Genomic DNA, 13,304 nt, shown 5'->3' on the forward strand with positions numbered 1-13,304 from the left:
GTGATAGGAGGAGGGCCAATGGTTTGAAATTAGACTTAGATTAGATGTTAGGAAGAGGTTTTTACCACGTGGGTGGTGAAACACTGGAACAGGTTGCCCAGGGAGGTAGTTGAGGCCACGTCCCTGGAGATAGCAAACTCAGTCTTGACAGGGCTCTGAGCAACCCGATCTAATGAAGGATGTCCCTGCTCACTGCAGGGGCCTTGGACCCAGGTCCCTTTCAACACAAACCATTCTATGATTCTGTGAGGTTTTGTTCAATAATACTTGACTGAAAAGGAAAGAAGATATGTGATTCTCCCTCTGCATGCTTTCTTAATGACATGGATCTGTTCTTTGATTGGGGATTCTTTAACGCAGTGTAGGCACGCTCACAAGTTAGAAGCTCTGTCCACTTTCTTACCTACACACACTACTTTTCTTCCCTTTAACACCTGATAAGAGTAGGAGTTAAAACTAAAAGTATGACTGCTTGTGAATAGGATTGCAACGTATCTGAGGCAATCGGAGAAGGCTCCAAGGAGACCTTCTAATGGCCTTCCCGTATCTGAAGGGGGCTACAAGAAAGCTGAAGAGGGACTTCTTAGGGTGTCAGGTAGTGATAGGACTGGGGGGAATGGATCCAAGCTAGAGGAGGGGAGATTTAGATTAGACATTAAGGTCTTCACTCTGAGGGTGGTGAGACACTGGAATAGGTTGCCCAAAAACATGGTGAAAGCCTCATCCCTGGAGGTTTTTAAAGCCAGGCTGGATGTGGCTCTGGGCAACCTGATCTAGTGGCAGGGGGGTTGGAACTAGATGATCCTTGAGGTCCCTTCCAACCCTGACAATTCTATGATTCTGTGAGTCTTCTTCTCTGGAGACTTTCAAGCCCTGTCTGGATGCGTTTCTGTGAGACTTGTGCTGGATTCTATGCTCTTACTCTGGCAGGGGGGCTGGACTCAAAGATCTCCAGGGGTCCCTTCCAACCCCTATCATCCTGTGATCCTATAAAGCCATGAAAATTAGGCTGAGCTATGACTAGGAGATGAAGAAAAGTACTTAATGGGAAGAAGTATCTGTTCAAAGCTTGTTGGCAATGTTGGTGATTTGACATTGCTGTAAAACAATCACCAGAATGAGAGTTGGCAGAAGTTTTAGTAAGACATTATAGTGTAACATAAGAAGATGGCCCTGAAATGCTTGTCCCCTTTTGAAACCTCTGTGCTGATGCAATGTAACCTGGTTTAGTTCTGTAGAAAAAACACTGCATAGTATAAACCACACAATGTATGCAGCTACAGCACACAAAATCCAAACAAAACCAAGTCAAGTCCATCTTAAGTGAACTGCACTTAACAACACAGAGGGAAAGACAGAAGTTGTTACTCATATTCTAATAAAAGAAACCTAACTATAGTGCTGTAATATTTGATCTACAGCTTGAGGAAAGGTCAACCCAAAGTGTCTCTACCATCAGCTTCACAGAGACCTGGTGTCCCTGCCCTAGGCAAGGGGGTTTGGAACTAGATAACCTTTAAAGGTCCCTTCCAGCCCAAACCACTCTATGATTCTATGACATTTTACTTCCAAGTCCCAGGGCCTGGTGGGGATTTCTTGCTTTTGTAACTGATGGGAAGGAAGGGAACGACATTTCAACATAAAGTCGAAACTCTGGAATTTTAAACAACAAAACGAACAGGATACCATTCTGTGCAACCTGCTGTAGATGAACCAGCTCTGGTGAGGGGGCAGGACTAGATGATGTCCAGAGGTCCCTTCCAACCCCTGTCATTCCAGGCTGTAACACAGCAGCTGTGGGTAGTGCAGGTGTACTGTACACTGTAAGACATTCACATGGAGGTGGGTTTGGTGCAATACTTAGGGGCTCATCCATTTATACAGTTTATATGCAAAAGGGAAAGGGATTATGTAAAATCCGCATAGCTGAGTATTAAACTAGAAAAAATCTGTGTAAAACACAGATTGCCAATTTTGTTCAAATTCAAAAAACGTTTTATTTCTGTGTCCTTGGGCTGTAGCATGTGAAAAATACCAGAAGCCTTATTACCTAGTGTCCTCACCAGCATTAGCCTGGTAAAAAAACCGATGGCTACCTCCTGACAGCCACCACCAAACCCCAGCCATGACCCATCCCCGTGTCCACCATTTCCTGGTGTTACCGGCAGGCCGGCAGCCAACGCCTCCTGTCAAGATGGCGGCCGCTCCTCAGGCGCCGCCATGGGCCTTAAGCGCGGACTCCATGCCCCTGCCCAGGTGCCAGTTGCCATCCTCTCCTCAGCGCCCAGCTTTGGCGCCTTACGGCTGTCCCGGCAGCCGGCACAGCGCTTCCGAGCTGTGCCGAGAGCCGTAGCACGGTACCGACGGCCTTTATTAGTGTCGCCGGCCGGGCAGCGGCGTCAAGCGGGAAGGGGCTGAGAAAGCCCCGGCGTCGGTGGAGGAAGGGGGGCAATCAGGGATGGGGGACGAGTGCAAGTCTAGCTGCGGCGTGCGGAGATACCTGACGTACCGAGAGACAAACCCGAGGCCAGGGGCATGTCGGGTGTCCGCTTCGGCGTGAGAAGCAGAGGCGGGACGTAAGACCTGGGCCTACGGGGCCTAAACTCATCTCCTCAGATGGAGGAGGCTGCGCGGGAGCAGGCGGCGTACTGACGGGCGGGAAGGCGCGCAGGCAGATCCTCGCGCCGCTCCCGCCGGTAAGCCTATCCCATTTGATTCTGCGTGAGGCTGAGCTCCTTCTCCCAATGCGGCAGCAGCCCTCCCGCCCGTCTTCTCCACTGCGGGATTTCCACCCGACTGACGGAGTCGGGGCGAAGGGGAGGCGGAAAGCTGGCGGCTCAGACACGCCGTTTCGCGAAGCTCTCCTCCCCCGCCGCCGCGTCCGGCCGCATCACGGGGACAGCCCGACGTCCCCTCTCGCCTGAGGCGTCAGGCGGGCGCCGGGGCGGCCGGCATGGGGGAGGGGGCAGCGCAGGGAGGAAGCCGGAGCTGCCTGGGTGGTGAGTCACGGCGCCAAGAGCAGGGAGGTGCTACAGAACCTGACAGCAGCCGCTCTCTCCTGCAGCCCCTCTGTTCCGCAGCCTCCAGCCACCGTCCCTGCCCCCCAACCCTAGACTAGCACGTCCCCGCCACTGCCGCCCCTCGCACCGCCCGCCCAGCGAGCGGGCCCGGCCCGGTGGGCGAGACAGCTCCCACCTTTCCGCTGCGCTGGTTGGATGTCACTGTCCGCAGCTCTGATTGGCCAGCTACAAAAGCGGTTTGCGCCTATTGGCTAAGAGGTGGACTTCAGTGAGCCGTGCGCAGAGTAGCGGGGAGGGGCTGGGTGATCCGGAGGGGGAGAGCGCGTGGGGCCGTGTGCAAACCGCGTGTGGCGCAGCCAGAAGGGAGTCGGAGCAGGCGCGCAGAGTCGGAGCTAGTGGGGCCTGCAGTTATCCGGGCGGACTACGGCCACAGCGGGTTTGAGAGTCCGCAGGTAACTGCCGGGGCAACCTCGGGGGCGAGAGGAGCTGCCGAGGCAGTAGGTGGGAAGTGGAGGCAGAGCGCGGAGGGATGATGGCGCTGGCGTACTCCGGCCTAGTGCGCGGGAAAGTGGCGCCGACCGGCCCGCTGGCGCTCAGACGTGATTCCCCGGCCCGAGTACCCGGGGAAGGGCATAAAGAGGTGGATGGAGGTTGCTGAGGGTGAAGTGGGGCGCCGCGGGCCGTACGAGGGCGGGCGGAGGCGGCGGGTGAGTCAGGCTCTGGCGGGTTCCGGGAGGCGCACAGGGAGCCTGCGTTGCTCGGGGGGAAGGGAGGCTCGGGCGTTGGGGCCGGGGTAGGTTATTCCGGGCCGCTCGGTCAGGCCGGGCGCTGCCCAGGAGCGGTCTTCCTCGGAGCCCAGGGGAAGGTGGGGGTGCTCGGCCTGTTGGCTGGCAGCGGCGCCGTGCCGTGTCCCGCTGGCGAGGCCCGCGGCGCTGGGGCGGTGTGGTGGTCGGGGTAACGCTTCACGTGGCCTGCCTGGCCGTGTGAGGAGGGGTAAGGAGCCTACTCCGGTCTCCGTGTGCGGGCTGGAGCTTAACTTCTCTTGGGGGTGAATGGCCGCGGCAAGTTGGGGAGGAGGCGATCTGGTGAGAGCGAGAACTGGGTGGAAGCGCGTTGAAGTAAAATCTCTGCCTGTTGTTGTTACTATTTTTTTTCCGTCTTCATTTTTTTTTTTTTAACCTTTGCTAAACTCCCGGTTGTGACCGAGCGGGGAAGCTGGCGGGGCCTGGGCGCACCACGCGGCTCCCCACGTGTGAGGCGCTGCCGGAGAGCAGAGGGTCGAGGTGTTGCAACTATTTGTCTCCGACCACAATCATGGTGGCCTGCTCGAAATCCAAGTGTGACCTATAAATGGATAGGAAAAAGAGCCTATGACATCTACAGATCACGGATTAGTGGAGCAGCCTTTTATTTAAGTTCCTGTCAGACAGTTCTCAAGTGACCACTGTTAGTCATTTAGTATCAAGAATTGTAAGGAATTAGTAAAGTTAATAGTGAGCTTTATTTTAATTGTAGCACTTAAGGTCCCTCTGTTATGCAGTATTAGGGTGGCTTCGTGTGTTTTCTTCCTCACCTAGAGAAGCAATGCTGCGTCTATTCTGAAAATTGAAGAGATTAAATGAGTTCACTTGCCTTTTGAGATGCAGGCTACCCGGTCTTAAACTGGATTTGTTAATGTCTGGACCGAATTTTAGGTTAAAAAGCCACGTTGCTGATGATGTTTAGTGTAAGTTTAAAGTTTTATACAGGTAACAAAAAAAATAAAAGCGCAGATGGTAGAATGTACGTATTTGGTAGGTAATTCTGTTTCCTTTAACTAGCATTGATAGGCAAAAAATGCCAGTCACTTTTTCAATGAACTTCTGCTCTCCTTCTGATTGTGTAAACAAAGCTATTAAAGAGCTATGCTCGTCTAGTTGAAGTCATGGTATCTTTTTGATCTGGCTTTTGGCCCCCCAGTAGGAATTTAAGTTCCTAAGTTCAGTTGATGTTCAGCATTCTTGGAGCAGCTTGGCTGTGGAATGTATTGAGGAGACCCGGATGGACCACAGGGCTCGGGCTTTCCACTCTTACAGCTTTTCTTGAAGTCTCAAACTGCTTCCTTTCAGACTGGAGCTGCTTTTATCGTAGGCTTGGAATACTTAATTTTGTATCTTTTTCTAGTGAGGACAAAAGCCAGAGATTGAAGCATGGATTCAGATGTGGAAAATCGATCAGCTTAGTAGCTTTGCTGCCGGTCAGATCCTGTGTTCAGAAATTCTTAAAACATCTTGGGAAATGAAAGCTCCTCCTCATAGGTAGCATTTCTCTTTAAATGACTAATAGTGTGACTTTTCTTTTGGAACAAAATCCTAGCACTTCTGTTAGCTGCTGTTTCTGCCTTTCCGTGTTATTGTCTTGCAGGAAAGCAGAGTTGTACTTCCTGTTACAGAGGGATTATGCCATGTTTGGGCTGGCTTTTTAAATTCAGGTGTGGTGTTGTAGGTTGGTCACCAACAGCCTGGAAAAACTGCTCATTTCTCAACTTTTGCTCAAGAGCTCTTATATATGCTGGCTTTAGCAGTGTTTTTTTTTCTAGTCTGCCCTTTGATTGAAGGAGTGAAGTCCTACTAGTGCTGAATGGAAGTCATATCTTTAGATCAAAAGAAGCACCGGGTATACAGAGCAAGCATGATTGGCCCTGATTGGCCCTGTTCCATTGAGCTGTTGCGTTTTAAAACTGCTAGTAGCCAGTTGTGAGTAGTCTTGGAGGTTGAAGCTCAGCTTCCTTTATACCTTGAGGAGCCCAGGTTAGTTACACTTGTTTGTTAAATACCTTTCCTGAAGGGCATCTAGGTGAAAAGTCATAAATAAGGAGCATTACAGTGGTGCTTAGTGGTAGTTCTTTGCATCATCAGGCCTAGGTGGATTACTAAAACAGACTGGGATGTTGTTAAAACTTGTGTGTAAAGAGTGGAGATAAGTAGCATGAACGCTAAAAGTTTTGAATGCCTGTTAAGTGTAAAGCCGTGAAATGCGTGATCTTCCACTGCACGTTCAATAGGAGACACTTCAAAGTTTCCCTTACCACTAAAAGACTCAAAGTAACTTTGTTACCTTGAAGTCTGGTGCTAAAGTTGCACTCAAAAAAGCTTTAGACCTGGCAGGAAACCACTCTAGGGGCACCTCGCGCTTGGATCTTTGAGCTGTTCTCAGCCCGTAATCTTTAGCTGTAGGGCCATCACACAGAACAAAGTCTAAAATTCATTCGTAATGATGTTTTGCTGAATAGTTGCAAGGTGACTGATTTCAGCTTCACTCTGCAGTTTGGGAGCTGTGTAGAAGGAATAACTAGACTGACTTGTTCAAGTTTTGAATCTAGTTTCTGACACAATGGCTTAGTGTGTCTCGAAGAGTTTGACCTGGCTCAGAAATGCTGGATGAGGGCAGAGTTGTAATTTGTTTTCCATTACTTTTCCTGTCCTGGCAAGGTAAAATACTAGTTCTGGGATGTGAAGATGGGGGAGGCAGGGACAAGCTGCTTCACGTAAAACCTTTGAGCTCTGGAAAATGCTGATAGATTTGGCTGAGTGGAAACTCTTCAAGAAGACTTAAACAAGTGGCCTCTTTGCAGAAGGCTTACTTCAGGTGGCCTTGATAGATAAAAGGTACTGCTGGAGACTTGCCTGTGATGACAAAGTGGAGGAGTATTGGCTAATAGAGGAGGGTTTAGACTTGGTTGATTCTACTGTCTAATTATTTTGGGTTTTTTACTCTTTAAAGTAACTGAAAGCTGTAATGGTGTTCAGACTGCTTGGAGGCTGTCCATTTAAGGAATTGTCTTGTAAAACAGCCTTTTCTGGATATTGTTCCTTAGAGGTGGCATTATCTGAAAGCTAAACCCTTGTATCAGTTCTTAAAACAGTTTACACCAGTGGGAAATTTTTTCCTATGTGGGGCAAGTAAAACTAGTGTCAGTTACATCCACCTCTAGCTGATGAACTTCAGTTAGGTGTCAGACCCTTTACAGGAAGAATGTGGAAGTTAAATATTAAAATACTGGTGAAGAGAAATTCCAGGCACACTGTTTGATACTTTCATGTACTTTATGTATCTGAAGATGGGACAGCATGCTCTGTGATCGTGCTTCTAGGACAGCTGTAGCCACATATCTCTGAGTTCAGGGGAAAAGGGGGCCTCTGAAAGATAAAGCTTTTCTAATGCATCCTTCAAATAGTCTTTAAGGATGGTTGTGCAGAGATCATTGTTTCACTTGTGTAATCCTACTCTGCCAATTTGCTGTATACCAGTAGAAGAACTTGAAGGTTTTCTTCATGAAAGAGCAGTTAAAAAAGGAAGCAATTTTGGTGTAAGACTTCTCCTATGAGATTGCTTAGGGGCAGTGAGTAGTGAGCTTTTGCCCATCACACACGGTTACCCTGACTGCCAGGTTGACAGGACTGAAAGACTCACCTTAATATAAAAGTTTCTCCACTGTGCATCTAAAGCAGGTCTAGCTTACCTATTAAACATTTCTTTTACCGTATGTTAACCTAACTGGTTCTGTTAGATTTCTCATATGGATAACTGCCAGTAATCAATCCTGTCCCATCATGCTGTAGTCTCCAGTTCATGGTTTGGAATGGAAGTCTGGTGGTTCTTACTATCTATAAAGGTGTGTTGCAGTTCTCTTCCACCTGCTGGTGTGCTATTTTGCTCTTTAGCAGATTTGTTTCTGTTCTGTAATGTTTCACTGTGAAGACTTGAGGGAGTTGCAAGTTGAATGCAGAAGGTGTCTTGGTATATAATTGAGAGACCTCCATCTTGTGCCTTGTGGAATTAAAAGCAGTATCAACTATTGTGCTTGAGCCCAGCTCCTGCAGTTGGCTTTGCTTGTGTTTTGACTCTTCTGCAGTGTCAACATGGTTGCTATGAAAATGGGCATAAACAATGGCACAGTGCCAGCTGCTGCCACCAAACAGCTCCTCCACCCTTGGGTGTCCTAATAAGCCAGTTTGAAGTCTTGGAGTGCTGAGAGCAGAGAGAAGACTGGGTCATGTGTAAAATCCAAATACCTCTCTGAATCACTCAGGCAACCAGTTGTTTTATTCTTGCTAACATCTATTTTAAGATTTTATTGCATCCTTTCATTGCAGAACTTTAGAGCAAATGCCATCATCTGGTCCAGCTGGAAAGTAGATTTGCAATTGCAGAAGTAGCTTACTAAAGTTTGTGTTTTGTACTTTTAAGTTCCCAGGCTTCTACTATGGCTGGAAGGATGGATGGTCACTTCTAATACTGAAGGTGATAGGGGGTGAAGAGGCTTAAAAGCCACAGTATGTTAATTTGACATCTAAACATTCATGTTTAGATACATGCTCTCCATTTAAGACCTAAATGTCAGGATGCTAATTGTGATTCCTTCTTGAGGTCGTGTGTTCTTCTTACTGCTTCTGTAGTGAAGACACAATTCATGAACCTTCTTGTAGATCTGGAATGCTGGATGATGTGGAGGAGAGGGAAGCATTCTGTAACTAACTATAAGCTTAGAAATGGATCATCAAAGCTGGGGGGTGTGTCAGGTAAACTGACCAAATGCATTGGGGGGTCATTCTGGTTTTGGGTTAAGAATGAGTTGGCAGAGTGTATGAAGGAGGCTTCATCAAAACAAAGCTGGGAATGCATATTCTAAATTAGCATAATTTAAACTTCCCTTGAGGCAGACTTCAGCATTTTAAATGGGATTTTTTTAAAAAACCTTCTTTCTTTCTAGTTCTGGAAGTCTGGCATAACTTCTAGACCTTAGGAGAGATGACAGTGTGATGCAGACTGTCTCACCTAATCTATCCTAACCACTGCTTCTGTAGGCTGAGGCAGGCTGATGACTTTCTGCTCAATGAAATGCATACCTCCACTCCCCAATAAGGGCAAAAGAAGTGCTTTGCACTGTCTGAGGCAGCCATTCCTAGCTGATGTTTCCCTCACATTCTAAGGATGTTTTCCAAGTTAGCCTTCCTACATATCTGGCAAGTGTCTGGTGTCTTTTAAAGAAACTAAATGTCTTTGCTTTTCATGCAAACCTGGGAGTGAAGTTTGCATCCTGAGTTATAGGTTAATGTATTGGAGCTGCATTTTTTTTTCTCAGAAGTTTAACTGCAGTTTAGGTTATGAAATAATGTAGTTTGTGAATGTTAAGCAAATATGCTCTTTAGGATTCAGGTTTACTGCTGCCTGTTCTTAAAACTGGGTTCCAGGATGAAGTTTGATTAGCCAGTCATTGTAGTAGCTGCCAGCTAGACACTTCAAGAGAAAGCATAACTACCAGGAAAAAAAGAATTTGTAGACATAAATAGCTGGCTTTTGAGTTGAACTCTGAAAGCACGAAGGTGCATTAATTTTGCTCGATCAGTAAGGCTGGTGAGACAGCAGTTAGGATGTGGTCTCTCTTTTTCCTGCTCCTTAAGCATGTTGTAAGTTTTGGAAGTCTGTGTTTGAAACTAGTGGGGATAATAGGTACTGCACTGCTGTTCAAAGCTGCTTTACTCCAACAAAGCAGAGACAAACTTTATTTCCTAGAGTGACTTTAGTAGTCATGATCAAATACTGTGGAAGTACTGAATTAGCCACAAGTCCTGCTCGGTTTTCATTGCCTTTGAGAGGCCATATAACCTCTTATTTTCATGTAGAATTTGGTTTAAAGAACAGAAGGTGTTCTAAAAATGTCTTTTCTTTCTCAGGCAGGTAATCTGCAGCCATGAGCAGCAATGAATGCTTCAAGTGTGGACGTACTGGCCACTGGGCTCGGGAATGCCCAACTGGAATTGGCCGTGGTCGTGGGATGAGAAGCCGTGGCAGAGGTGGGTGATCAGTGTGGCTTGGGGGTTTGTTTGTGTAGCAAGATCTCTAGTAGACTTGCTTTGGGATTCTGAAGAAGTTAGGACACAAATGGGCTGGTTCTTAACCTCTGCATAAGAATTTTGCCCCGGCCTCTTAAGACTGAATTTGATTAACTCTTCAAAGTAAATTTTTACTTAAGATTTTTTTCCTCCTGTTACTCACTTCAAGCAGGCTTCCAGTTCATGTCCTCGCCTCTCCCGGACATCTGTTACCGCTGTGGTGAGTCTGGCCACCTTGCCAAGGACTGTGATCTCCAGGAGGATGGTAAGTATCACTAAATATTCTATCTCTTCAATCACATGCTCACAGATTTGTGCTTGGAAGGAAGGCTCTGGTACCCTTAGTGTAACTGCCTGGAAAGGAGCTGTAGGCACCCTCACTAGAAGCATGCTGCCCCTCCCTCTACCAAGGTTTTATAGTCTTGTTTGGTATGTTTTTCTTATTGTGGAAGCCTGCTATAACTGCGGTAGAAGTGGCCACATTGCGAAGGACTGCAAGGAGCCCAAGAGAGAGAGAGAGCAGTGCTGCTACAACTGTGGCAAACCCGGCCACCTGGCTCGGGACTGTGACCACGCAGATGAGCAGAAGTGCTATTCTTGTGGAGAGTTTGGACACATTCAAAAAGACTGCACCAAAGTGAAATGCTATAGGTAAGAACTACTGAGACACAACTGCGAAGTGTACCTGAAGTGATAGAGGCATTCTGGATCTTATTTTGGTGGGACGTGAAGCTTAAATTTCACCAGCTAGCTTGGCTCTTTGAACAGTTATGTAGTGGTGGTCAAAGCTAAAACAGTGCTTAGCAAAATCATATGTCTCTACAAGGCCAGAACAGTGTAGATGTTAAATTACTTAAGCTGTGTGGGAGAAAGGGCTGTTGTTGTCCCTTTGCAGAAGATGATATGAAGTACTTGCTTACAGCACAAACTTCAACTAGAGCTGGGTACTCTGGGTCTTAAGCTGGAACTAACAAAATCCACTGTACAAATCAACTGTCTGGCACAGCCATCCCCAGCAAGAGTATTCTTCAGATGTCTTGGTTATAGGAAGAGCTGTCAAATCATACTGAAATTCCAGCTTCAAAATCCTGTCTGGTTTTTGAATGCAGGCAGATAGCAGAAACAACACATTCCTCACCCCCACCAAGACTCCCTCCTGTGAAGGAAGGAGGGAGAACATGGTGCCTTTGACTTCAAAGAAATTACTCTCAAAACAATGAACTGCAGACAGAAGTTTTGGAGCAGGCAAAACCTGGCACAGAAGGGAAAAAACATCACTTGCGTGATGTACTCTGGTTTTGGCATACAGGGAGATAAATGTGAGTTGATAGTGAGGGAACAGTTCCTGGCTCTGAAGACAAATGTGCCTTATGTCACGGAATTCTGGGAGAGTGAAGCAGAAGTCTTGAATCCAGAGCTAGTGTTGGATGAAAGTTAAGCAGGTAATGCATTTAACAGAACAGGACCCCATTTCTGTGTAAGCTGGGGATGGTTTTGACTCAAATCTGGTTTGTTTTTTTTTTTTCTCCAGGTGTGGTGAAACTGGCCACGTAGCCATCAACTGCAGCAAGACCAGTGAAGTCAACTGCTATCGCTGCGGCGAGTCAGGGCACCTTGCACGGGAATGCACAATTGAAGCTACAGCCTAATTATCTTCCTTTGTCGCCCCTCCTTTTTCTGATTGATGGTTGTATTATTTTTCTCTGAATCCTCTTCACTGGCCAAAGGTTGGCAGATAGAGGCTACTCCCAGGCCAGTGAGCTTTACTTGCCGTGTAAAAGGAGGAAAGGGGTGGAAAAATCAACTTTCTGCATTTAACTACAAAAAATGTTTATGTTTAGTTTGGTAGAGGTGTTATGTATAATGCTTTGTTAAAGAACCCCCTTTCCGTGCCACTGGTGAATAGGGATTGATGAGTGGGAAGAGTTGAGTCAGACCAGCAAAAACCTCTCTGGGTTACATGGAAGTGATCCTATGCAGGAGGAAAGAAATTCTGGAAGTGTCTAAACTTCCTCATAACTTTAATTTTATTACTATGGCCTTGGATTGTCTGACCTCAGTAGCTGTTAACACCAATATCTATATCAGGCCCTACCTAGAGCATATAGCTAAGTGGGAGTAAACACACAAGATGCACATGCCTGTTAATGGCCACGAGAGAGAGAGAGAAATCAGAAACTTAAACAGTAATTCAGTCAATGAATGTTCATGTTGGAGATACAGAACGTAACGGGAAACTTTGGAATAACTATCTCAAAGTCAATCTGAAACCCAGACATCAGTGCTCATAGCATATACAATTTGGAGCTATTCAGGAGTTGCAAATAAATGCATTTTCACAGAAATCAAGATGTTATTTTTGTATACTATATCACTTAGACAACTGAGTTTCATTTGCTTGGTAATCGGTTTTTAAAGTAAGATGGTAAAAGCAATTGAAGTCCTAGAACATAGAAAAATGTAATTTTAAACTATCAATAAAGCTGGAGGAGGAAGGGGAGTTTGGCTAAAGTTCCTTTTTGTTTATTTTTGGTTTTCATGTACACGTTGCAAAATAACATATTAAAAAGGGGTATGTGGAGGTGTTAAAAAGTTTAGTTTGGACTTTTCTTTTGTGCTTTCTGAATTTCCATCCAGTGGCACCGCACTCTGTGATGTATGCAGCTCTTTCAGGCTGTGTGTATCTGCATGTGCTTATGTGAGTGGATTGTATGATCTCAGACTGGGCTTGTTTCATCTGTGCTGGTGCAGTTAAGGCATTTCTTTAGAAGTCATTGAAGAAGGTCCAGAACTTGCTGGAGGTACAGGGAGCTCCAAACCTGGAGTAGTTTAATGGTTTGTTAGCAGTGCTTCAGCCTTTACCAGGTGTCAGTAGGCTAAGAACTCGCATTTAAAACATCCCAGTAACATTTCCCATAGATTCTACTCTGTTGATTACCTGGGTTAAAATGGTTACAGAGTTACATAGAAAGGGAGTTGACTGCCCTTGAGTGCATGCACTTGGGTCAGAATGTCTGCATGAGCAAGAAAAGGGCAGTTCTTGTCTGCTCAGTGCTTCACTAAGGTGCAGCTGTTAACATGTGCTGTTAATGGGAGCTAACAGTTCCAGCTGGGCTTTGGCTGTCCTCAGGACCTCTAACAGATTTTGGGCATTCTCTCCACTTACGATCAGGGCTAGGGCACTGCAGTCACTTCTGAGTTTGCATCTTCATACACCAAAGGCTTCCCTTGCTCTCCAATCTTAAAGTGTTCTTCATAGGCTGGCTGTGCTGTAGGGGTGAAAAGATTGCCTGTGATGTTGGGATGCTTGTGCCTGGATCTGCAGCTAGGCCAGGGTAAAACTGACTTGGCACTGTTGCTTGTCTCCAAGGTTTGTTACAATTAACCAGTCAGCATCCCATTAAAATTT

At 46.5% G+C, this 13,304-nt stretch overlaps 1 protein-coding gene across 1 annotated transcript; it reads left to right on the forward strand.

Moving 5' to 3' along the window:
* Positions 1 to 3,361: 3,361 nt before the first annotated feature.
* Positions 3,362 to 12,472, forward strand: CNBP (CCHC-type zinc finger nucleic acid binding protein). Its single transcript, XM_054387616.1, has 5 exons — positions 3,362 to 3,472; positions 9,737 to 9,856; positions 10,068 to 10,160; positions 10,348 to 10,546; positions 11,427 to 12,472. Exons 2-5 carry the CDS (start codon positions 9,754 to 9,756, stop codon positions 11,542 to 11,544), a joined length of 513 nt encoding a protein of 170 aa, XP_054243591.1. The 5' UTR covers positions 3,362 to 3,472; positions 9,737 to 9,753; the 3' UTR covers positions 11,545 to 12,472.
* Positions 12,473 to 13,304: the final 832 nt, after the last annotated feature.

The sequence above is a fragment of the Indicator indicator genome, chromosome 15 (assembly GCF_027791375.1).
Source record: "Indicator indicator isolate 239-I01 chromosome 15, UM_Iind_1.1, whole genome shotgun sequence".
In the NCBI taxonomy this organism is placed as follows: domain Eukaryota; kingdom Metazoa; phylum Chordata; class Aves; order Piciformes; family Indicatoridae; genus Indicator; species Indicator indicator.